Source organism: Alosa sapidissima, chromosome 10, assembly GCF_018492685.1.
Source record: "Alosa sapidissima isolate fAloSap1 chromosome 10, fAloSap1.pri, whole genome shotgun sequence".
Lineage (NCBI taxonomy): Eukaryota > Metazoa > Chordata > Actinopteri > Clupeiformes > Clupeidae > Alosa > Alosa sapidissima.
Genome location: NC_055966.1, coordinates 7,242,337 through 7,267,202, shown reverse-complemented (window position 1 = coordinate 7,267,202; position 24,866 = coordinate 7,242,337). Strand labels below are relative to the sequence as shown.

Genomic DNA, 24,866 nt, shown 5'->3' with positions numbered 1-24,866 from the left:
TGTCAAAATCAGGACATGTGACAGCTCTAGATTTGCTCCACGCTTGATTTCCACTTCCGTGAATATAAAATCAAGGAGGCCCAGCAGCTTTTGTGGCTTAACCCCCAAAGAAAGGTTGTATTCCCTTTTAAATGTGCGAAGGCCTTTAGCCGGGGTTGCATAAAATGGACTTATTTCACAGACAGATTAAATATCAAACGGAGATTGTAAATTGTGTGTGTTTTCCTTTTATTGTTTTAACCCCTTCGTGTTAAAGTTTACTTTTGAGATACTTAGATCATAATTGCTTTCTTAATTGCTGTATTATTATTTTTTTAAATATTCGTTCAAAATACAACCTGGGCCTGGAGATGTGAAGGCTCAAAAACGCACTGACTCATTGGCTTGTTAAACGAGAACATTGTGCGCATAAAACAATAACTGAAATAAGCGTTCGATTAATTGCACCATGCGTTTGCTTTTTGCGCATATAGTATGTACAACTTAACAACTTTTGACATTTAGCAAATTACCTTAATTGATATCGTCCCGTTATTCCTTTTGCCAGAAAAAAATAGGTAGCCTAACATTTTATGTGACTTCTCGATTGTGGTGCCTGGTCGCTTGCAATCCTCTTAAAATAAAATAATATTGTTATTGTTGCATAATTGTGATGTTGTGTCTTGATAATGTTTCGTGTTGCGCTGTAGGCGTTTATCATGTTAACTCATCCATCTGTACCAGCTTGCATGGGATAGGCTACTCTGCTTTGTTGAAAAAAATCCAAATTTGTATAAAAGAAATACAATTATTTTTTGCCACAACTATTTACTTCCCGAATCAAGGGCGCTAAATGAATTGTATTGTAACTTCACGCCTCACACTATGTTGTAGCCTATCTAACCAGCATTGAACTGGATGAAACGCTAAACAGTGCCAAATCAAATGACTTGAAAGTATATACAAATAGTAAAGCAATTATTTTTGTGTATTTAAACGACGATTTTCCGTCACCACGTAGACCATAGGCTATAGTCCGGTTGAAATACATGCATCTGACACTGATTTAATTAACATATGAAACTAATAAATTATCGGCCATTACCATACGGCACCTCTTATTAGCCGCCTCACTCTCGGCGTTCCGGAGTAAAATCTCAATGAACTCTGCTCTGTTGGAGGAGTAACCTGTTGCATGGGCTGTTCAGCATGCATGCGAGGGGGTGAAGGCCGGGGAGTATTTGGATTTGAGGTCATGCATCCCGAGATGAAGAGACATGCGAAAAATGCGATAAAGACAGAGGGAGAAAAGGATCCCAAACTAAAAATGTCTCTTGACGGCCTCGCAGACCAACATAGCGCCTTCACTACACCTTTCATGTTGATGTTATTGTTTTCAGCTTTGACGCATTAGCTGTGATAAATCAGCCATTAGTTAATACTAATAATAATGATAATAATGATAATAATAGTAATAATAATAATAGATTTTGGTTCATAAGATATTGTAATTAGGTAAAATATAGAATTAAATGAAAAGCATGCTGTGCAAGTGGTGTGAGGTAAACTGACAAATGAGAGGTTTGTCATGTGTAACAATACTACTACTCCTCATAATAATACTAATAATAGTAGTGATAATAATAATGATAATAATATAGACCACTAGGCCTAATTGCTAAGCCAAACCATGATTTCACATGATGTTGGAATGAATGAGTTAATGTTACCATTCCAACAGCAGCAGTAACACTGACTGCTTCGGTGTTACCACGTCTTTCCAATAAAAGCCTTGTGAAACAACATGATTTCAGCCAAGAGCAGGGTTATTTAAGGAGTATTCGCCAGCTCAGTAATGATTTATTGCATGTTTTGATGGAAACCGATTAGGATTGACTTATTTGTTTGTTTCCACACCTCCTGCAGTGGGCACTGTAAAACATTATATCTACTGTTTTATTGTTTACCATATTTTAGGCGTTACAAACAACTGAAGGGGACATAATAATTCATGGTTATAATTACATTTTATTTCTACAATACAATTTAACAAACAACCACATATAAGCAAGTTTCAACATTTTTAAGATCAATCAAACAGAACAAATACAAAAAAATCAGGGAAAATATTATTTACATGGGTTCCAGGGGCTTTTGTATTTACAAGGATGACAAAAATTAGTCCAGGATCGTCATTGTCTTGTGTGGGTTGTATATGCAAGCGATGAATCCATTGCTTTAATATGTCCTTTTGTCCATGCATGTTTATCCTCCAGTCTGCGCTGCTGCTATTCTCTTTGTGTCCGTTTTGATTGTTATTATAATTCTTTGTCCAGCCATCGAGACTAGAAGTCCTGATGGGGTGTGTGTGTCAAACTATGCCGTCGCAGGTCACAGTTGCGCCGAAACACCTTTCCGCAGCGCTCGCAGCTGTAGGGCTTGATGTCTGTATGGGTAAGAAGGTGAGTTTTCAGGTTACTTCTTTGATTAAAGGTTCTTCCGCATGTGGGGCATTTGTGAGGAGATTCCTGTTTAGATTTGAAGCAAGCAAATGATTATTCCCTTAATTGTTAAATCAATAATTTTCTATAGGTTTTTATTTTAACATGATAATTTATTATAATTGCCCACTTTCTGTTGCATTTCTTCAGGTAAGAAGAATCATTGTAATGTTTCTTCCCGTCCTATTGCATTTTCAATTGTGTCTGTAAGTCACATGGATTGCATTGTGCGCTATTTTGAGCATCATTAGCATAAAGAACCATTCTGATATCACCATTTATAAATAACATCATGGTGTATGCAAGCCTCTGTCTATGCCAACGCCGTGGTTAGGTGGATTTTATCACCAGACTTTGTGATTTATTATTCACCATAATAAATGCAGATAACGATATAAGAAAAGAGAGGGGGGAAATCTTACCTGCATATGCAATGTTTTGTGAACAGCTAAAGTTCGAGACTGACAAAATCCCTTCCCACACTCTTGACATTTGAACGGTTTTTCCTTGGAATGGATGTATCTGCAAATTAACGCACAGATATCACGGGGTTAGAGAACCGATTAAATATATTTAAATATCGGCCAAGTCACTCCGTTCGTGCATGCAAAACAGTGATTTACAGTTTGTATCTGCAAAGCGATGCTTTAGCGCCCTCCAGTATTATAAGCGAAACTGCAGTTATGATTCAAAGCAAACCAAAGGAAAAGTATATAGGTTACTACAAGATGGCACGGCTGATGGCAGAATGACATTTTCCATAAATCGTAAGTCATAAAACTGCAATAACTCTAAACAGAAAGCGTCCACGACCCCCAACGTATTTAGAACATAATCAAACAGAATGCACGCCATGTATCGTTTCTGTTTACCATTAAAAAAGAGAAATAAAATGCTGACCTATGGTCTCGGAGATGGTCTTGTCTCCTGAAGGCCTTGTGGCAAATGTCACATGTGTACGGCCTCTCGTCTGTGTGGGTTCTCTCGTGGATGAGAAGGTTATAGGACTTAGTGAAGTGCCTGCCACAGAACTTGCAAATAAATTCCTTTTTCGTTTTGGAAGGCAGCCGTCCGCGCGTGGGTTTTCTGTCCGGCGAGAGTTTGTTGAGCTCCGAGATCGCGCCACTTAGGCCTGCGGTCAGCTTGGAGAGCTCGCCAGATTTCGGCGGGTCCTCTTGTGTAGCCGCAATGGCGAGGTTAGCAAAATCAAATCTCGGCCTGTCTTTGTGCAGGGAGGGTATGACGTGCGTAAGAGCACCTTGTTTGGGGTGGAAAAGGTGCGTGGCGAATGGTAACGCAGGGAAAGGGAACCTGGGATCAACCAGGCCTTGAGCTGCAGCCATTTCGGTAATAGTTGACCTCAGTCCTTGCATGTGCGGATAGCCCAGGGTCCAGTGGTTCATGTGCATAGTTTGTACAGCACTTAAGCCGTACAGTCCTTGCAGGTGGTCCACGGCCGCAGGAAAAGTATTGACAGCTTGCAGAAATGAATAGTTTGTCAGCTGTAGGGACGGGTGGAGAGGAATCGGTGCAGGCAGTGCTTTGCTCCCCATTTTCAACGCAGGTTTTGTTGTCGAGACGCTGCCTATGTATGAGTTCAAACTCCCGTTCGAGACCTGTAAGACAAGAATAATTATTAGAGTATGTGCTTTTTAGTAGTGTACTTCACATGACGGTATTGGCATGGGGTAAGAAAGTAATGGGTATTTGCTGTAAAAGTATGCCCAGCCTGAAGGGAAATATGGGTTAATTCACTAGGCCTCTTTTACATACATTTATATTTTGCGATTACAGTCTCCAGTCTCTTTATGACATTTAAAGGCGTTATGGTTGTACAGACGTTTCGTTTGTTTAGCACGTTTGTGTAAAATATTTCAGAATTTGACGCATTAATATGCAATTCACAACTTGAAGCCTATTCCATAGGCTATGTGCCCACTTCAGACTGACAGAAAATATAGTCCTATTTGTTAGGCTACCACTACAACATATGCCATTAAATGGGTGAATTTTAGGTATAGCCTACTCAGGGCGTAAACTAATAATTCTGTTTGATTTAAATATGTCCAAATGGATGAGAGTGTCTTAAGATATTGTCCAACGAATAAACTAGACATTATAATTATACGATTAAGAAATCACCAACGTGTGTGATATCCATATGGCACACATTTCATACTTTTTTAAATTTATTTTTTTAAATATTGAATCCCGAAATAAAAAAAAATAATAGGCTATATCTTCATATACGTCTTCACCATAAAGGGAAACAATGTTTTGCGACTATCAAACAAGGGACAGGATCATGTTGACCTGAGTGAATTTTAGAAGCCCTCTTTGCTTACACCGAGCACATTAGAGTGAAATAAGTTGGCTTGATAGGCCTGCCCTGACACTGTTATGTGTTGCGGGGTTGATATGAGTATGGCCTCCTGGATTGTCGGAGAGAAATATCCTATGTGGCTCCGTGGATTAAGCTTACCAGAGTTAGTCGCCTTATAGTAAGATTTACAGAAACGTTTTCCCTTGTGCATGCATTCACCCAGTGATATGTCGAAGCCTACAAGACACGTAGCTTACAGTATTAACTGTACCACAACTGCATATAAGTGAGTAATGTCATGTTACATTTGAGAGACTCAGCGTTTACCAAAGTGTATTCCATAATAAAGGTCCTTTTCGATCGACATGAAATATGGGTGTACTGCGCATTTGATATTCTTGTTATTAAGAATAATATGACTTACACGAGAGAGTAAAAGTAGGGCCAACCAAGCTTACTGCATGTTTCTAAAATCTGAGAATTACGACATCATTTGATACGCTGCTTGTTTTGACGACTATCCTAAACATAGCTCAGTAAGGATAGATAAGGCTGTTTGGGCACCCGTTTGGAAAATGTGCCTTTAAAACAGGTTCTCGTTTTGTCAAGGCACATGGGCTGCAGCGAGCAGATTCCATTATCGCAGTTTTGAACGTGAATTTATATGACCACTATAACACCGTAGCACAACCTATGTCATAAAGATAGAAGACATGTCATTTGGGCAATATAAGGTTGTGTATAATGCATGTGTTGAAACAACAATGGTTGTTCCAATTGTGAAGAGGTTTTGACACTTTATGTAAAAAATCTTCAAGTTAGAGGTAATGGTTGTTCGTTTATGAATGTAGAACATCCCTCTGGATTTCTGGGTCATGCGCGTGTTTAAAAAAATATTGTCAACAGCATACACGAGACTATGTGGTCCTTCGAAAAGTTAAATTGCAAGCATGTCGACTGTGCCAAGAATACGATTTTTGTCGTTTACATAGTTTTGGACTCAGAACATGGTCACGTTTCATGACAAGAGCGGTAGCCTCTTCTGACAGCTCTGTTTTTGCACTAACAGCTCTTTAAAATCCTGACTTTGAAAAAAACACTAGGTTGACTGTCAGTGTAATGAACACTAACGATAATGGTTGCTTCAAATGTAGCTACAATCTTACCCCCAATAAATAGATGCCAAAGGTCGCCCACAAAGAGTTCTGTTTTTCAGTAATCCACAACGCTTGGTGCAAGGCGACGAACACCCACGTAATATCAGCAAAAATCTTCCAAGTTTGTCCATATACAACTCATTGCCCTCTTTGAGCTGATGACCTACTTATATCTTCGGAGTGGAGTGGCAGAGAATATGAACAAATAGTGGACAAAGTTGATTTCTCTTAGCTGCGCTCCAGAAGTCCTGCGTTGGGCTGAGAGTTCGACTCGAGTGCAGTACAGCGCAACAGGTCCTTCACTTTTCAGGGCTCAGAGCTCAAGCACGCTCAGCCCGCCCTCGACACGCCCTCCACCCGCGATCAACTCCAATGCTCTTCTCTGTTTATTTGTGTTTGGATAGCAACTACAATTCAAGAGGACGGCGTTCAGCTCAACATGGATCTGACACCTCAAATCTAAACCGTAACATTTTTTCGGGGTGGTTCAGATTTTCTTGGAGACTCAAAAATAGCGAGGGGAAAACGTGTTTTATTCCTAATTCACGCCTCAAAAACGTGATTTTAATGACTCGAGCGACTTACATCAGCGGGAAAGCCGTGCATATTGCGTAAAGACTTGGTATGTTTGACAACCACTGCACTGTTTTACTACATTGTGGTTATGAGTCCTGAGTCGCATTGCCCTTAGTGTTTTTGACTACGTCTGAGCCAGTGGATGATCAAATTATTTAAGGCAAAACTAGCGCGCCGTCATTACTGTCGGCTAAATGTAAACGTTAAATAGAGCAATTTTAGAAAACACCACGTTTTTAAATATATATGACGGGCGGCTGTATACTTTTAAATAAACTGCACACCGTCGTCGAGCACTTTGATTATTAGTAGCCTAATGAAAAGTAATGTAGGCTACATTGCATTTATAACGGATTCAGATGTCAATGGTTAATTAGCCTATATGAATGCAGGTTATAGCAGTAATAGTTTACCGATGCACATATAATATGCTTATATTCTGCAGTCTAATATAACCAATGAGCCATATGGCTACACAATCGGATCATAATTGGACACAGCAAAAATGCCTTACATGTGTAGACAATCTTCAAGCACATAGGCTGTACAAATATATACATTTTATTTCCCATATTTTCCTTTGGTAAGGAAAAAAATGTCACTTGAATATGTCACTTGTACACCGCCTAAAGCGTCGAGCCAAATCCTACTAATGTTACTACTACCAAAGCCTAATGTTCCATCCTCAAAAATCCACCAATTTTCAATTACCAAGAAAGTAAGTTAAATTGTGTATTAGCCGATGAGGTGATTGCCCAAGAGGTCCAACTCAATTTTACACCTGTTATGCTGTTATATAGGTTAGGCTGTCTTTTGTGAATGGTGTTTTTAAGAGATTACATTTGTTAATATTTCATAAACGCCAGAAAAATAGAAACAGTTAGGTTATTTTATATAAAAATGTAGGGTAAATAATGATTTGTTTCAATGATAGGTAGTGGATTTTACACCTGAAATCACTTTTTCAGCTGCGCTTGAATATTTGGTACACAGTGATCAAAAATTACCAAATTTATTCTAAAATAAGCACTTGTACATATAGTGTTATTTTTGTTATATTGAATGCATAACTGACATCACTGGCAGTAGGCTATACGCGTGAATAGGAATGTGAATCTGAGAGGCATCCCCAGAAGCGACTAGAACACTATTTCCTTAGGTCTGCAGCGCCGTCTATCGGCGGTGGATGGAATGACATTAAATTCGAGGTACAACAACGCGGTGCAAGACTTCATTCATAATTTCACCACAATGAAGATACACAGCGGAAACGGTCTCAGGTGCGTGGAAAATATATTGTGGCATTTTTATTCTCTTAGAAGAAATGGTAGTGTGTAGAGGAAAGAAAACATGAAGTGGCCTCTAATTAGCGGTTTGTGAAAAAGTAAACATGATAAAGCAAATTGCAAAAGTTATATGAACCACGTAGAATACATAGAAAATATTCATTCGTTTAGGATATATGTCATGAATAATTACGGACGATCGGTATCGCATTTTCTAATCGAAATTACGAGAAATACTTATGCAAAACATTTGTGGGTAAATAACATTGCAGAAAAGAATACATAATAAGGGTACGCAAGAACATTTATGTGATGTTGAACTCTCATAATAAGTCAGAATTATTTTTAATGCAGAAATTGCATTAAAATGTTAAGGTTATGTTTTAAAGGAAAGCGCAACCACAGAGGACAGTCGGCGATAACAGCATGTCCATACGCAAACATGCAAACTTGACCAGTGTGCACACATTTCCAAATATTAAAAAGCCTGCAACAACTTTCAACGGTTGTCTGATTTAGATCGTATACGGGTTAAACATATTGAAAAGTAAATAATAAGAGAAGCGGTGTGGATGGCATATTCAATATGTCCAGAGCTAGATTAGGTGCCTCAGTAAAGTCGCGATGATTCAAAAGATCCGCGCCCTTTCTGGGCCCCCGTCTGTTATAGTCAGCAAATATCAATCTTGGACTGACCAGAGCCTTTTTTGATAACATAATTACAAGGTGTATTCGCCCCTAAATATGTGGTTTATGATTAAAGGGATGATCAAACCACAAACAGAGGACATTAGGCAATTCACATGTAGCTTAATCACAAAACATGATCCTACAATGAGGAACATGTCAAAAAACTATTCTGATTTATTTATAAATAATGCTGTGAACAATGGAGTTTTAACTGACTTTTGAATTAAATTAGAATAGGTTACCCATAAATATATCAGACCAAACATTTTCCAGAAATCCACATAGCCACATTAATTTCTAATGTAGAGTCCATAAATGTCTAGTGCATTCATTTATTGTGCATCAATTTGTATGCATTGCAATAAAACCCCATACAGTGAGGCAAACCAACTATCTGTTCAAACTAATTAAATAAAAAGGATAGAATAATTCCATAAGGTACTTGTGAAACTTGGGCAGAAGAAAGAATTGAAGTTTTGGTATAACATATTTTCATTCATTCAGCTGTCTTTTCCTGTAAATTGTTGTGATAAGAAAACATGGTTTGATATAGGCTGATCAACCATCCCTTTAGCCCTAACTACAGACAGAGACGGAGATCCATCTACATAGCTAATACATAGTAACAGGTTATACTATCTTGCAGAACAACTGCAGAATTGCTGGAAGTCATTTTGCAAGCCCTGAATAAGCCTTGAATCTATGAGCACATAATCACATGAGCAGTGCAGTGCAGAGCAGAGCTGAGCACAGTCTGAGGTCTGGGGGTGAGCAAACTACGTTTCTGAGAAAAAAAAAGGTATTTCTGAGGGGCTTCCTTGAACACTCTGAGATGTTACACTGTATGGCATTTGAAAATGTTTAATACAAGTTAATTTGCCTACATCACTGCCTACCATCATCAAACTATATTATCTTAATTGAGAAAGAGTGAATAGTTAAACTAATTGCATGTGAAAGAAACAAAAGAAAGGAAAATGTGGAGAAATGGCGGATTTTCAGATTCAAAACATAGGGCCACTTCCTGGAGAAACCTTTGTGTGATGTCTACCACGAGCCCCCCTGTTGTCAATGCTGGAGAAATTTATTTCGACGACATTGTGTAGATCACCGTGAAGTTATTCATCTGGGTTCTCTTTAATGAATATTGATTCAATAACATGTCCCTACAGGGAGTAACTTAAACTTAATATCATTTGGTCCTAAATGATCATTATACTCATTCATAACATTTCTAAAGTGAAATCGCTACCGTTGCGTTGAGACTAGACCTGTAATGGCTGAACTGTGACAGCCACCGTCACAAAATCTTCCAACATTCAGACACTACTCACGCATGCAGCAGCTGGACACACACACACACACACACACACACACACATACTCAGAAACAGAAACAGACACACACACAATTTTGGTCTTAGCCGAAGAGATATTATGGCCTCGAGACCATTCTGGTCTTCTCATTCAAGGCAGGCACAACAATCAGGAAATCAGAATCGCTTTTAGGCACCCAACATCTGCTTAACAATGCAGGTGTGTTTGATCATTAAATGTGTAATATTCACAAGCTGTATAATATGAATGTATGTCACATTAAGCAACTTTAATACAGGACAGTTGTAATGAGGCTAAGATTAGAACTGGATCTGTACTAAGTTATAATACACTGCTGTTGTTGGATGTTCCAGGTTATTGTATAAGTTACAAGTGATGTTTTCTTTGAATATAATGTAAAGAACACAATTTTAGCTGTAAACCTGGTACCTCAATGTGATTTAAGGGATTTATGAAAATAAAGAAGATAGATAGGTTAAGAAAATCTATCAAAAAAGCAGATTAAATGTGTGTCAGAAATATTTTTACCTGTGTAGGACCCAGCTGTCTGTGTATCTCAAAATGTTTGACAGGGTTAGAGATGTTTTTTGCCTGGGAAGCGTGTTTCCTGACACCAGACTCTAGTTATGACTCTGAGCTGAAGTGCAGCTCTGACAGGAAGTGGAGTCCTCAATGGAAAGGGTGGTAAGTTAATGCAACCTGCTGTGGTTTCCAAGCCCCCTCACCTCACGTACCCACCTACACTCTAACACCTTGTGTCCCGGAACACTGAGTCTAGGGATGTCTGTTCAAAGGCCCTGACTGCATATTGGGTTACGTTTGTTACGTTGGGTTAAGTTTCTGTTTTTACAAGGGTGACGTCTTCTCTTCAGAGCTTCAACGTAACTCTAGTTTTCTCTGGCATGTCCCATGCAGTAAAGATTTGAGTGGCTTAGATATGAGTTAGATATGAGTGCAGAGCACTTATCTAACCAACCAACCCTAATATCACTCCTCATATTGTTATTTTGTGAACAATCTAAAAGTGACATCTAAGTAGGCTACAGATCATTTGTGATTTGTCTTTACAGCAATGATTATGGTTTTAAAATTATTCAGATTTTACTCTCTATCTTGTGGAAACACTTGTGCATTGTGTCTTAGTACTTAGCAATGGCACTTAGTCAGCTTACAGTGTGTAGGCCTATCCAGTGTTGTTGCACTGAACAAGGGCTGACAATCCATTTGACCTTTGATGCAAACAGTCAACAATCCACTAAATAAAATGGCAAAGACATGCTTATGTCCAACATACATACTGGGAAATTATTTCTGTAGGTTTTGAGGATCTAAGTTTGTCGTGATCGGTGCACACTATATTTGAGCCTATGGACATCTGTATTTCACTAGTCATTTGCCAATAGTCTTAAGCAATGCTTTGGAAAGAAGAAAAGATCCTGAAAATAAATGCGTTGCTCAACAGTCATGTCTATATTTAACCTGAAAATATTGTAATGTAGCCTAATGTAAGGTTACTTTGTTTCTATTGTTAAAGTTAGTTCCATGTTTGTAGATACTCTAGAATGTAAGCCTTCTATGAATGCTAACAGGCTACTTAGCTCGCAGATTTATTGATGAATTACTCTACTGTAGGTAAGACATTATGGCTTTATTGGGCTAAGCAAAGATGCAATGTAGGCTATGGCATTGAAAAGAAACAGAACTTCAGAAATAAGAACAGAGGCAAAGCTTTCTCGTTTTGTTTGGTATTTGATGGATAGTGATAGTGATAGTGTGGATAGTGTGTGTTCTTAATATAGTCCTACAAAGACAGCAACAGCAAGTCTGTCACTATGCTGTCCTGCATCTGTCGCAGATGGCAGCATGGCTATTGCAGAGTTGAGTTACCCACTCCCGTCCCAACACACACCGACACGCAAGCAAGCATTTCCAAGCAACCCAAAACAATACACATGCTCGGCTTCTTGTTAATGTTCCATGTTCATGATTTGAAATGGATATGCTAGGAAACCAGTGAGGGCAGCTCTCCTCTCCGACCTCAGCCAACCAGCGGAGGGCATGTGCGACTAAGCTCTTCCTACTATCAGCAGCATGCTTGTCAGCACTCTCTCGTGACATCACCAAGTTGTCAGCAGACTACGACGAACAGCTGGCCAAGCGAACTGAGCATGACACTTGAATAGTTGGAATTGTAGGCGTAGGCAAAAACAATACACGACTTTCATTTTGCGATTTCTTCCAGCGCCATTGCATTGAAGAGTCCATCTGATGGATTATTCTGCGCCCAAAAGGTGGGTGATATCCTGCTTCAGGGATACAACAACGTCGCTCGATTTAAACTGTCCGCGCAGTCTTGTGCTGCTGCTATATAGCCGATGTTGGCACAACTGATCAAGTACCTCCTCCAACTGATGGCAAACATAGAAGCGTTACCACGTGCCTATGGCTAATCATGTCTACAGTCTGATTTGCACACGATAACGGGCGTGCACGTAAACATTATTGTGCGAATCCACCAGAGAAAATTGTTACACTCTGCTCGGATTTGTCAGCATCCGCTTTTGTGTTTTGTTTCAGGGGTCCCACCCCCTCATTGGTTCGCAATACTCGCGGCTAACAAAGGTTGCATCTGCAGCCAACTCCTCATTTAAATAAATCTCCTGGATTATTCCATAGTAATTTCTCAAATACAGTTTAGAATAAACATCTAACAATCATCAAACATCCACTTAATTGGGATAAAAAGTAATTTGTCGACGCATGATTACCGGAATTTGTAAATATCCAAAACTGATGAATACAGCTTGTTCATCTATAGGTTAAAAGTTCGTGCATTAAATTCTACTGCATACCTTGTTTTAAATCAATGTATTAAAGGAGCCTAAAACGCTTACAGAGGATCCTCAATTCCGCTGAACTGTCTTTGCAGGGCAAGTGCCTTCAATCCACCTGTTCATTATGCCAGTTAAAAGCCCAGGCCACCCAGACTTTAACATGTGTTTTATATTAGGCTATTCATGTTAGGATCATCACACTGTAGCCTACTTGTTTTGCTAATGCATGGTATTTGTTTATTAAACACTGTTTTGTGATAAACAATTGAGTTGACTAATTGCCAATTTTGATGGCCACACACCACATATGGACCTGTTTTGTTTTAAATATGTGCACTCAATTCATCTTCAGATATTGTCATATTTAAATTGTCACGTGACACATGATAAATTAGTTTATTCACTTTATAAATATAATGGTACAAAACCCTCTAAAATGTTCCTTTAGCCACAGTCTTTAGAGAAAACAACACAATTTTCATTATTCACAGTGATGTTGGTCATTCATATTTCATGTCAAATCATGTCTGACGATTCCAACTTTTTGAGGCCTCTCTGTCTGCTGTGGTAGGGCTGTAGAGGACTCTGTGTGCACAGACGTTAGGCATGGCCAAATAAATTGCTTCTGAAAAACCGTGCATGTTTGCAGATCATCTGTTACGGTATTTTGATGTGAAAGGGGTGGTCGAGAATGTCTTGAGAAGCATGTCTGTCTGTTGCGTGAAGAAATGGCAGCCTCGTCCGTGTGTGAGTGGCAGGAACTACACCACAAATTGCTATGGTCTCGTCGTCTTATAACACAAGGAATCTCTGCGGTCTGTCACTTTTTGAGAGAATAAACAATGAACCCTGTGAACCAATTCTCTTAACTGTGAACAGGCGATCTTGGTCCTGCTGCCAGTGGTGCTCCATCCCATAGGATCTCCTACAACAACCACTCACTGCCAAGTGTCCCACACTATGCCCCTTTTTATACTGGGTTGAGACACTGAGGCATTAGATAAGGCAGGTATTGTTTGATCTTTTTCTGAATCTCCACTCTGAATCACACCTTTGGATGATCCATTAGGGCAGAACTAGAAAACAACAGCAGCCAGACACATCCCTCAGTCTGGAAATCCAAAAACATTGTCTTCCGACTGTGAGAAACACGTTTGTGTTTGTTTATTTATTTATTTATTTTCCTACCCAGACGTTGTTTGTGTCGCTGTAGACACCACCCACAGAGTTAGATCGAGTAGACACAGCTATAAATCTGGGCCATTTCTCCTCAGTGCATTACCCCACGACAGATGTTAATATATCAGTGTCATTTGTTGTTTTTTGAAGAGGCCTCCCAAGTCAAAATAGTTGGCTTCTTTACCCTGGGGGAGAAATTGGCATTCTTTGTCCTATTTGGGTAGCGGCATTCTGCTTTGCTCTCCTCAGAGACCAGACAGAAGCCCTGATTTATTTTTATCCACCCGCTTATCAAAAAAACATTAAAATGGTTGCACAGTAAACTGGGATGCTGTATTGCATTTTTGAAGTAAAAGCTGTTGTTGGTCCTGAACACATAAAAGCTCATCACAAGTAGGCTTGTGACTTTTTAGAAGCAGCTTGTATTTTTCATCTCAAAACCTTGCTTAATTTGAACCTCTGCCACAAAATGCATTGATATCAAATTAAAATTCTTTCATTCTAGCTAGTTGCAATATTTTTGACCTCTCATTGAAAGCTATCAGTTTACCAGTTGCACTTTACAGACTTGATATCACTGGATTTGCAAGGTTGATGTAATTATGCTGTCATTGACCAATAAACTAAAGTCTATAAGCTTGACATACAGCAGTATGTTCAGCCGTCATCCGAGTAGCCAATCATTGATTACGTTTGATTGCTATGATTAAATTCTATGTGTTCCCAGAATTTGTGGCATCCTTCACCATTCAACACACAGGAAATGTGTTTTAGATGCTTTCAGTCTGTATCACAGTTTGATGATTTAGCACATAGCTTGAAACACCACTACAAAATGTTTTATTTACTAAAAGGCTCCTTAATTGTGGCCCTGTAGGTCTGCTCCTCCATTCCTGAAGGACATGCTGCTTGTTTATGTTGGGTTTGCTGAGGTATGCCCATGTGCCCATGAGCTGTTTTCCTTCTCCCACCACAGCAAGCTGAAGAAGCTCAGTGAAGACAGCCTCACCAAGCAGCCAGAGGACGTTTTTGACATGCTGGAGAAGCTTGGGGAGGGGTGAGAACCATGTTTCTTTTTTCTTCTTTAAACCATTCGTTTGTTCACTCGCCCGCGCTTGCACGCTGGCTGTCTCTCTCCCTCCCTCCCTCTCTCTCTCTCTCTCTCTGCTACTCCCCCTCTTTCTTCTGGTGTGTGTGGGCATCTCTCGGCATCTGATGGTGGGTGCGGCTCCTCGCTCTGTTTAGTGTAACGTCAGTCAGAGGAGGCCGCCTGACTACAGGGGCACAGCAGTAAAAATGTGAACAGGGCATCTCTCTCTCTCTCTCTCTCTCTCTCTCTCTCTCTCTCTCTCTCTCTCACTCACTCCCTCTCTCTCTGCCTCTCCATGGTCTTTGTCTCTGGCACCCTTTCTGTACTTCTATTTCCTTCTTAGATATGTTTTTAACCCATTTGTGTTTTTGATCTGAATTGAACGTGACAAATCATGTTGTCTAATTAACTAACATAGTTTTCTGTGTTTTTACTTCATTGTTGTATTTTTTTTGGCTACAGTAGTCTACTGTCAAGAAAGTAATTGACTGTATTATACTAATGTTAACAATGAAGGGAATGTTTAAATGTTTTTTCTCCTTGTACTCAATCATAGCTCTTTTGACTTCTTCATAGCCATGACACTCCCATTGTCATAGTGTAGTTTTCTGTAACAAATGTTTCAGATCAATTTTAATTGTGTTTCACATTAATCACCAGTGACAAACTGAGCAAAGCAATCTGTAATCATCCGTCATAGACTGTCACAAACCTCTTCCACTCTAGCTGACAGTCTCAGACCTCCTCCACCGCTCCAGTCTTGGCCCTTCCCCAGAGCAGAGAGGCAGGCAACAGGCTCTGATTACCCACTAGCTCCATTGTTCCGTACCTGGGGACCTGGAGAGCTACCTTTCTTTCTTTTTTTTTAACATTAATTGTGAATCAGTAGCCTGCGTAGCTTCCTGCCGCAATCAACATCACGGGCAAACCACAGAAACTGATCCCAAGCCTGTGCCGTGCCTTGGGGTATATAAGGTAATATTTACCACCACCGCCACTCCGTTCCTCCCCACACATGCACCCTCCCCCCATGAGCCAGGGTGAGGTGGTGCATTCCAGTTTGATGGCGTGTATGGGTTGATGGGGTGGGTTTAGTGTGTGTGTGTGTGTGTGTGTGTGTGTGTGTGCGCGTGTGTGTGTGTGTGTGTGTGTAGGGTGGGGAGGGGGTTGTGATCTCTTCCCCATCTGCGTGCGCCCATGCTGCGCTCTGCCGCCCTCTGTTCTGCTGCCATCTGTTTAACAGCGCCCAGCGCCTTTTTCCTCTGCGTGACCGGCGGGCGCCCGCGCTCCCTGCCACGCCAGTGCCGGTGCTCTCGTGCACCGGAGGCGCGTAAAAAAGCCTGAGACTAAAGTGCCATGATATTGTACTCCTCTAGCCCATAAAACCCACAGTTAACGCAGCTCAACCCGCGCGCCAGACTCCCATTCGCTGCACGGACGCCTCGGGGCCTTCCTCCCCCGGGGGCCCTGGAGAGGGGGGGGCCTCAGGCCTCAGGTCTCTTTGACATGCCATGTCCAGTCCCTCTGCAGGCCCCGGGTCACACTCTCCAGATGAGAATAAGGAAGAGGGGGGACATACAAATATACAGACATAGAGGTAGATAAACATGGACACACACGATGTGTGTGTGTGCGCGCGTGTGCATGTGTTTGTAATGTGTATGTGTGTGTGCGTTTGTGTGTGTGTGCGCGCGCGTGTGTGTGTGTGTGTGTGTGCGCGCGCGCGTGTGTGTGTGTGTGTGTGTGTGTGTGTGTGTGTGTGTGTGCGTGTGTGCGTGTGTGTGCGTGCGCGCGTGCGCCTCTGCTCAGGTCCTATGGGAGTGTTTATAAAGCCATCCACAAGGAGTCGGGGCAGGTGGTGGCCATAAAACAGGTGCCCGTGGAATCCGACCTGCAGGAAATCATCAAAGAAATATCAATCATGCAGCAGTGTGACAGGTACCGCACGCAGCTCGTAACCCCCGCCCTCCTGTTGCTCTCTGTGTGCGATCACGCAAACACTTCATACATCTCTGCCTCTCCATACTGACACCACTTAAGCCTGGAACTCCACTAGTAGAGCCAGGTGTTAGCAACCCCATTGTCATGGATTTGATTTGATTTGTTGAGTGCACACACACAGAACAAAATGAATGTCTTGTACGGTTGACTTTGACTAAAAATATCTGCCAAATAAATGCATGTGCATTGAACATAATCATTTCTGTTATGAATATTTGCTGAGATGTACTTTTTAAGTTGCAGTCCCACATGTTGTTATATCTGGTTGTAGCCCCTATGTGGTGAACTACTATGGCAGTTACTTCAAGAACACAGACCTGTGGATCGTGATGGAGTACTGTGGAGCAGGCTCTGTGTCAGACCTTATCAGAGCGCGGAGCAAGACAGTAAGTCAGCACCGTTTTCTAGAGATCAGTGTCAGCTTTTTCATTTGATTGATGTTTAGTAGTTTCTCAAATGTCTCATTCATATGACATTTGTCTCATTCACTGCATTGCTCTGTAACATTTATTATAGGCCTGTATTGTGTTCATTGCTCAGTCCAGCAGCAACGGTTTTTCCACATTTAGTGTTTTTCTGTCCTGTTTTCCATCATGTTTTTGTGACTTATGCTTTTGACAGTGCAAATGTACCCTTAGAGGTGTTGTTTCAAAAGCATCTGTAGTGGGGTTTTGTAGGGCTTTTGTAGCTTCGTGTCCGAGGGATGCCTCAGCTCTGGCTGACCGGAGAGATGATGAGGAGTGAGGAGCGAACGCGTGAGACTGTCCAGCTGCGAGTTCACACACATGCGACCCAGCACTCGCTCGGCGCACACTCGTGGAGAGCCCTGCATTTTAAAATGAACAAAAAAAAAGACAGAGAGAGAGAAAGAGAAAAAAAACAGCAGGGTCTCACAGGAAGTGCTATTTCTCCTCGTGACCCCAGTCCTCACTTCCTCCCTGGCTGCGATATTGGCAGAGAGGGCTCTATGAAACTGTCCCAAACCCGTCTCTGCCTCGTAAAGCCCGCTCCGCTCAGCACAGTCTCTGGACCGTTATGAAAGCAGGGAGGGAGGGCAGTGTGTGTGTGTGTGAGTGCGGGAGGTTGGGGGGTGGGGGGAGTTGGTTCAATCATTCATAACGAAATGTTTTTTGAGGATTGAAGCAATCACACAGCTAGGAGAAAACATTTGCAGAACAGATTCCCTCTGGATAGGGGTGAGGGCATTCTCCAGATTTGGGTTTGGCCCAGGGTGAGTCGTGTTTTTTTTCTTCCTCAGGACTGGATGTGATCAGAGAAGTTGAGTTCTCTTCCTTACCATTATCCATACTTCTACCTCTACCTCTACCTCTACTTCTGCCTCTACCTCTACTTCTGCCTCTACCTCTACCTCTACCTCTACCGCTACACCCCCCACTCCACATGCCTTTTGGTGGCTCTGCAAAAGCAGCTTAGTGTTACCTGCTACTCTCCAACATCTTCCTGTCCAGGCCCACCTCCACCTGTGAGCACAGTGGCCTTGTGACTGAAAGAGAACAGCAGACTTCTCATCGTGTGTGTGTGTGTGTGTGTGTGTGTGTGTGTGTGTGTGTGTGTGTGTGTGTGTGTGTGTGTGCACTGGTAAACCTTTCCCTCTCCAAGGCACCTGTTGGCCCCCGCTCCCCCCCCCCCCCTCCGGTCTCCACGCTGCAGTGTAGTTAATAGGCTGATGAGAGACATAAACAGAGTAACAGCGCAGCGACGGGGGCATAAATTCGCTCAGGCACAGAATGTCCCGGGCACTCTGTCAGAGGTGACGTTTTTAAAGGCCCCCGACGCTCCGCTCCACTCCTCCAGTCCTCCCCCTCCCCCCTCCCAAATCCCCCCTGCACCTCGCAGGCCTGGTGCGCTACTGCTACCTGAGCAGGGATGTAGCCCCCGCTGGACCCAGAGCTGCTAATCCTAATGAGAGCCAGAGAGAGGCTACTGTTGCAGGAGGGGAGCTGTGTGGGGTGAAGCTGCAGCATGGCCGCAGTGGGCCCCTCTGCCCTGAGTAAGATAACGGCTGCTCACCTCACAGTGAACACTACACCACAACCACAAGGCACACTAACGCAGTTAGATGTGACTGTTACTAGAACGAAATCCTGTTTAGACTTTTCTGATATTGGGCTGATTGAGTATTGTAGCGCAAAATTGAGGTGGTTGTCACACATCCTTCAAAAGAAGTGTTGAATGATATAAGGCATTGTGTTTTTCCTCTTATAGCTACTCAAAATATGTAAATACAGTATGCAAGCTGTATTTAAGTTTACGTGTTGAACTACCTGTTGATGCTGCAACGTATCAGTCACCAAAATAAAATTAACTTAAATAATAAAACTAAAGACACTTTCAGTAAACAATCTTTTCAGCACAGATGGTTGTGCTAAATGAGGTATTCCGCACACAGAACGTGCCTTGGAAAAAATCTACCTCTACCTCAGTGCCTGCCATAGCCTCAGCTGGACTTGTATATTGCCAGAGAATTAATTATTGCACCTGCGAGACTAATTTTGCCCATGTTTGTTAGCTTCAAAGTGTTTTTGTTGAGTCTTTCATTAGGGTCAGGGTTTTCCGAGTTGTCTCAGTGCGCGGCCCTGACGATGACGAGAGAGAGGCGCATGAAATGCACGCGGCCCCATCGAATGTCGACATTTTGTTTTTGTTTTGAGTTCAATGTTTCCACTTCCAATAAAAAAGCGGAGGGCGCAGTGAGTCAGAGCAGCCATTTCTCAGCGCTTACTACTGTTACATATTTATTACCCCGCGTTTGGATGGCAGGATTAAGCACGGTCCGGCTGGCTCCGCCGGTCCACTATGGGGCCAGCAGGTGACACACTGTGGGAGAAAACTCTCCGGGTTCCTCCCTGGCTCTGTCGTTCTCGCTGGGGCAGTTGGAGAGGCGGGGTGGGGGGTGGTGGTGGTGGTTGTATGTGTGTGGGGTATGACTGCACTTATCTTCCGTTTACATTGTGGATGTATACATGAAAGAATTGGGCTCAGATGAAGCCCTATGACATTCCCTTTTTTTTTCATAACCAAAACACACCCAGTAATCCTTGTGTGATTGAGCATAATTTCTTCCATTTCTTCCCCTCACTTCCCCGTATTCTCTCTCGCTCTCTCGCTCTCTCTCTTTTTTTTTTGTCTCTTTTTTTTTCTTGGTTCTTTCGTTTCATGGTGTGCCAGAGTCCGGAGAGCTGTGCAGAGGAGTGCAGCAAGCAGGAAATGGTTCTCCACTCCTAAACACGAGAACAGAGCCTGACACTGTTGGAGGGAGAGACCTTGAATTATGAAATTCTTCTCTGGTTGGTTCCGCCGAGTCTCCCCTCTCCGCGTTGCACTCTTCCCTACAGGATGTGCTGAGCGGAGTCTGTCCTGCTGCCTTACAGCCGTATTGACCAGTCTATCACATACTACAATGACCGTGAACTTCACTTGGAAGCTTGGGGCTAAAAATATCTTCCGTTTGTGGCAGGCCTCCAGGCTTGTTTTTCCTTCAGTCGTTTTTTTTTCTCTCCCTTTCAAGTCTTTGAACGTTTATAAATGGACTCCTGTGATTTTTGATGGCCCAGTCCAGCAGGCCTGTGAGTTAATGGAATATGCAGAGCCATGTTTCTTCACTGTTATTTAGTGTCTGTAGATGGCCGTGTGTGAACATGTTCTCACTCGCACTCTCACACATCAACATCCATGTTCTCATGAATACTCATATTAACTTGTATTCATATCCAAACACTTGAGTTCTACACATAAACACACGTACACACACACACACGCACGCATGCATGCACATACACATACTCAAAACACATACAGACATATGTACATATAAACAATATACACATGACATGCCCACTTTTTAAACTTGGTCACACATGCACATTATGGAACACACACACGCACACACACAGTCTCACAGCTGTCCACTGAGAAGTTCTCTCTTTGGAGATATAACATTCTCCTTCATCAGTCATTCGTAATAACTTCCTTTCCAGCTGAGTTTGTCAGGTTCCTACTTGTATTTATAGGACACTTGTACTCAGCTCGCTGCCAGGGAAAAAATCGGACTTGCTTGAGTCACAAGCAATAATGTGCTTCTGAATACACTATTTACAGTCAACGCGCAGACAGGAAATATTGTTTTATAAACGTCTACTTAGTTTTGCAAACGTATTTGTGCTTTTAATAGGGTTTTAAGCTGTTTACGACATTCGGGTGAGAGCAAAATTATTGGTCATGGGAGTGCCTTGGGCGGCTGTAGATGTTGGCACGCGGGAAGGGCCGTTGCCAGAGTGGACCCTGGGAGGTCCAAATGACCTGTTTTACACCAACACCAGCGTGTTCTCATAAAAACAGGAGGGAAGTGGAGTCACGGCTGGAGCGTTTGTTCGAGGGGCGATGGAAAAGTTCTGCATGCTGCACCGTTACTGTAGCGCACACAGCGTTTTACAGGGGTGGAAATCTCTGATAAGTAGCCGAATAGATGACGGGCACCAGAGCGCAGGTAAAGAGCAGCTCGCTGCAGGAGGAAAACACTGGGTGTTCCCTCTCTCCCTTCTTCCCTCTCTCTTTCTCTCTCTCTCCCTCTGTCTTTCTCTCTCTCTCTCTCTCTCTCTCTCTCTCTCTCTCTCATTCACTCCCTCTCTGCATAGTGCTAGTCCTTAAGAGGCGACTTCCAGGCCTGTATACCGTTGAGATGGAGGAAAAGGTGGTCCTGCCAGGGTGCCAAGGGCAGATTTTCTGTGTCTTGATGTCGGTTGGCGATTTCACAGATTTACCATTAGGTTGACGTACTGTAGACGTCAAGAAGATGGATGTCGGAGCTTGTGCCAGGATACGGCTTTATTCAACTCAAAGAGCCCCTAAGGTCACCTCTGCAGAACATAAACCCGGGGAAAGTATTTTCCTGGATGTACCAAGCATTTATTAAACACCTTGGAAGGGCCCTGGAGTTGATGCGGCTCTACCGCATCCAACTTTAATACTTTTCGGAGATTTACTTTTAGATGTATTTATGTCAAGCCGCAAAATTGAGATGAAGTTTGAAGGTTCCAATTCAATATAGATGTGAAGCTGGAAGTCAGCAGGTTATGCGCTGGTCATTTTGAGGGAGCCAGACTGTGCATTTTTCAAAAACGGTGTCATAGCCCCCCCCCCCCCCCTCAGTATCTATCTCTTCTCTCATGCTGGGACTAGGGGATTGGATGGGATCTTTTTTCAGAAGAAGCCATTTTTTTGGCAATATGGTTTTGATTTGATGGTACAAGCGAGAGTAGCTTATAAATGGAGGGGGAGGTATTGATTTCACATGTGGACGAGTGGACTCCTCGCCGGGAGAGAGAGAGAGACGGCTGCTCCGAGAGGCCAGGCCCCGCACGCCCGGGATGTGCCGGCACTCTCCGCCGTGCTGAGCCCCAGGACCGCTCCGTACCGCGGGTTGGGGAGCCGTTAAAACCGGTCGTAAAAGTTCCACATCCACAATTATTCGGACTTCAAGATTTATAAATCTCTCCTAATGCTGTGGTGGATGTGTTTCTGGTCGAAACGGCGAAAATTGATTGCTTGCCCCCTCAGTAACTGCACACTTGATGATTATAAATGAACTCATAAATAAGAGGCAGCGGACTTTTACAGATTCTGGCACAGTAGACCTGGTAGTTCTGCCTGACCTAGACGGGTCAATGCTAAACAGATTTTAAGCATGGGCCGCTTTCTGGTGTGAAGGATACTCAAAGAGAGTTACCTTTTTAAAACGCCTACCTATTGTCTGCCGATGCACAGATGCCATGCGTCTTGCGCTGCAGAGGACGTCAGCGTGACTAACGCCGTACTGCTTGTCGATGCCGCCACTGCGAGAGCGTATTAGGAGTGGTTTATGTTGCACAGTGTGGGTGAAGTCTGCCCGGAGAACTGGAAATGTTTACTGTCCGCACGGCTAATTTGTGTGTTTTTATTTGCGTTGGTGCATCTGCGCTGGGTGGGAGTGACCACAGGGAGGAAGCGGGGCCCGGCGCTGAAGTAGTGCGGTGCACTAATAAGCTCCAGCACCAGCACAGCACAGCAGCTGGGCACCATCCATAGGCTTACAAGGCCTCTGTTTGTTTGGGTTTACTGACTTTCAATGGTAAAGAGACTCGCTTACACTGTTCTTTACTCACAACAGGGCCGTTAAAGATGGCACAAAAGTCAGAAATCACTATGCCTCAGGTAGGTATCCTTAGGCAAGACTTGATCCTTAGGAAAGGCTCTTTAAAGAATCCTAGATAGCACCTTGTTGAGTTCTTCTAAGAACTTGACCAGGTATTCATTGAACTGCTGTGTTCTCGTAAGTATAAGTCACGGAACTCTGTGAGGATCTGGATAGGACCCATGACTGTAGATCACACTTCCTTATTCCATCATCAACTGGCGTCTTTCAAGATGCCATTAACCACTGTGTTTACACTTAGAGGCCAGTGACTTCACTCTCCTGGTCACCTGGTGAAGCTGGATGGAGTATGTGTGACGATAGTGTGTGGGTGTGTTTGTGTGTGTGTGCGTGTGTGTGTGTGTGTGTATGTGTGTGTGTGTGTGTGTGTGTGTGTTTGTGCCCATGCGTCACTGCATGATGTAAGATTCATGTTGGTTGAGCTCAATTGCCACAATGTTGTGGAAAATAGCCATGACATTTCAGAGCAGATGTTCCTCCAGTTGTTTATTCCAGATATTTATGCCATTAAGTCAGATAGGGTGCATAGATACTCAGCCTTATATTCATTTGATTACTCATATCCGCTCTCCTTGCATTGTCCAGTAAGTTAGTTTGGTCATTCCACATATCTTTCCCATCCCACATCAACAAAGTCATCCTCCTCTCTTTTCCACCTTGTATGCTTCTTGCTCTTCATCTCAATCTTCTCTCCTTTTCTGTTTTCCTCCGTGTCTTTGTCCCCCCCCCCTCCTTCTCTGGATAGAAGCACACTCATGCTCTCACTTGTTCGCTCGCAAAGCCAACATACGCCATGCCGGTGACCCCGATCAGGGGTCAGACTGCAGCACGGTCACCTGGGGGCGCGTGGATGGGCGCCGGGGGAGCCCCAAAAAGCCCGAAGACCGGGAGCCCTCACGCATGTGTGCGCCGGCCCTTTAACGAGTGATGTCACCAAGTTGTAAAAAGATACGGTTCTCGGCGGTGCCTTCTCTTTGTTTCTGTTTTGAGAAAATAAACAAGGCTAAGTGCGCTGGGAAGGGCCGAGGGGTGGGGGTGCGGTGCGGTGCGGTGTGCTGCGATTCGGTGGAGCCGGGGGTGGGGTGGGGTGGGGTGGGGCGGGGTGGTCTGGGGCGGTGGAGAAAGGGATGCTGGGATTGCTGAGCGGAGCCACGGCCCAAGTGGACTGTGGGGATCAGTAACAATCCAGGTGCTGCTCCACTCAGGCCCCAGACACTGCTGGCTAGGGCTGTGTGTGTGTGTGTGTGTGTGTGTGTGTGTGTGTGTGTGTGTGTGTGTGTGTGTGTGTGTGTGTGTGTGTATGTGTATGTAACATTCTACTTTGGGTGTGTTTATGAGTGTAGTGTATGTACATACATGCATTCATATACAGTCCAGATTTTTGGTATCAGTGTACATGATATTGTATAAACATGTACATTTATACCTGTGCACATAGTGTGTGTGTGTGTGTGTGTGTGTGAGGGAGAATGAGCAAGGGAAAAAGGGAGCAAGTGCTGTAAATCTCCAGCCTGTGTGTTTAGAGCCTCCATCGAAACGAAAACAGTGAGTGTTAGTGATCCGTGGGGACCGCGCGCGGCTTAACATATGTGTGTGTGTGTGTGTGTGTGTGTGTCTGCTGTGGCCTGGGAAAACCAGAGTGACTGAATCATCTGGCCTCCACTGGATGTGCGCTCTGAATGACCCCTTCTTTCTTCTCTGC

General features: G+C 43.0%; 2 protein-coding genes across 5 annotated transcripts in view; one reads left to right on the top strand and one right to left on the bottom strand.

The window, feature by feature from the left end:
• Positions 1-2,019: 2,019 nt before the first annotated feature.
• Positions 2,020-10,507, bottom strand: osr2 (odd-skipped related transciption factor 2). Of its 3 annotated transcripts, none has more exons than XM_042107105.1 (4): positions 10,378-10,507; positions 3,381-4,096; positions 2,903-3,002; positions 2,020-2,507 (listed from the first exon to the last, which is right to left on the bottom strand). In XM_042107105.1, exons 2-4 carry the CDS (start codon positions 4,031-4,033, stop codon positions 2,325-2,327), a joined length of 936 nt encoding a protein of 311 aa, XP_041963039.1. In that variant the 5' UTR covers positions 4,034-4,096; positions 10,378-10,507; the 3' UTR covers positions 2,020-2,324. The 3 variants fall into 3 exon arrangements, with proteins under 3 accessions (XP_041963039.1, XP_041963038.1, XP_041963040.1); XM_042107104.1 differs by lacking the exon at positions 10,378-10,507 and adding an exon at positions 5,970-6,224; XM_042107106.1 differs by lacking the exon at positions 10,378-10,507 and adding an exon at positions 5,970-6,224 and having other exon boundaries at positions 2,020-2,425.
• A 1,497-nt stretch (positions 10,508-12,004) lies between these two features.
• The window catches only part of LOC121720760 (serine/threonine-protein kinase 3-like), a 90,562-nt gene continuing 77,700 nt past the window's right edge, over positions 12,005-24,866 (top strand). For both annotated transcript variants that reach the window (XM_042107160.1, XM_042107161.1), the window contains exons 1-4: positions 12,005-12,140; positions 14,839-14,919; positions 16,762-16,890; positions 17,225-17,339. In XM_042107160.1, coding sequence (XP_041963094.1) covers positions 12,118-12,140; positions 14,839-14,919; positions 16,762-16,890; positions 17,225-17,339 — 348 coding nt within the window. In that variant the 5' untranslated portion in view covers positions 12,005-12,117. The remainder of the gene's footprint in view (positions 12,141-14,838; positions 14,920-16,761; positions 16,891-17,224; positions 17,340-24,866) is intronic.

Bases quoted from the DNA above. Each gene is read 5' to 3' on its own strand.
- osr2 (XM_042107105.1), bottom strand. From the start codon at position 4,033: ATGGGGAGCAAAGCACTGCCTGCACCGATTCCTCTCCACCCGTCCCTA. The intron at 3,003-3,380 runs GTCAGCATTTTA...GTTAATTTGCAG, and splicing joins GACCATCTCCGAGACCATAG to ATACATCCATTCCAAGGAAA. The intron at 2,508-2,902 runs GTAAGATTTCCC...AAATCTAAACAG, and splicing joins ACAAAACATTGCATATGCAG to GAATCTCCTCACAAATGCCC.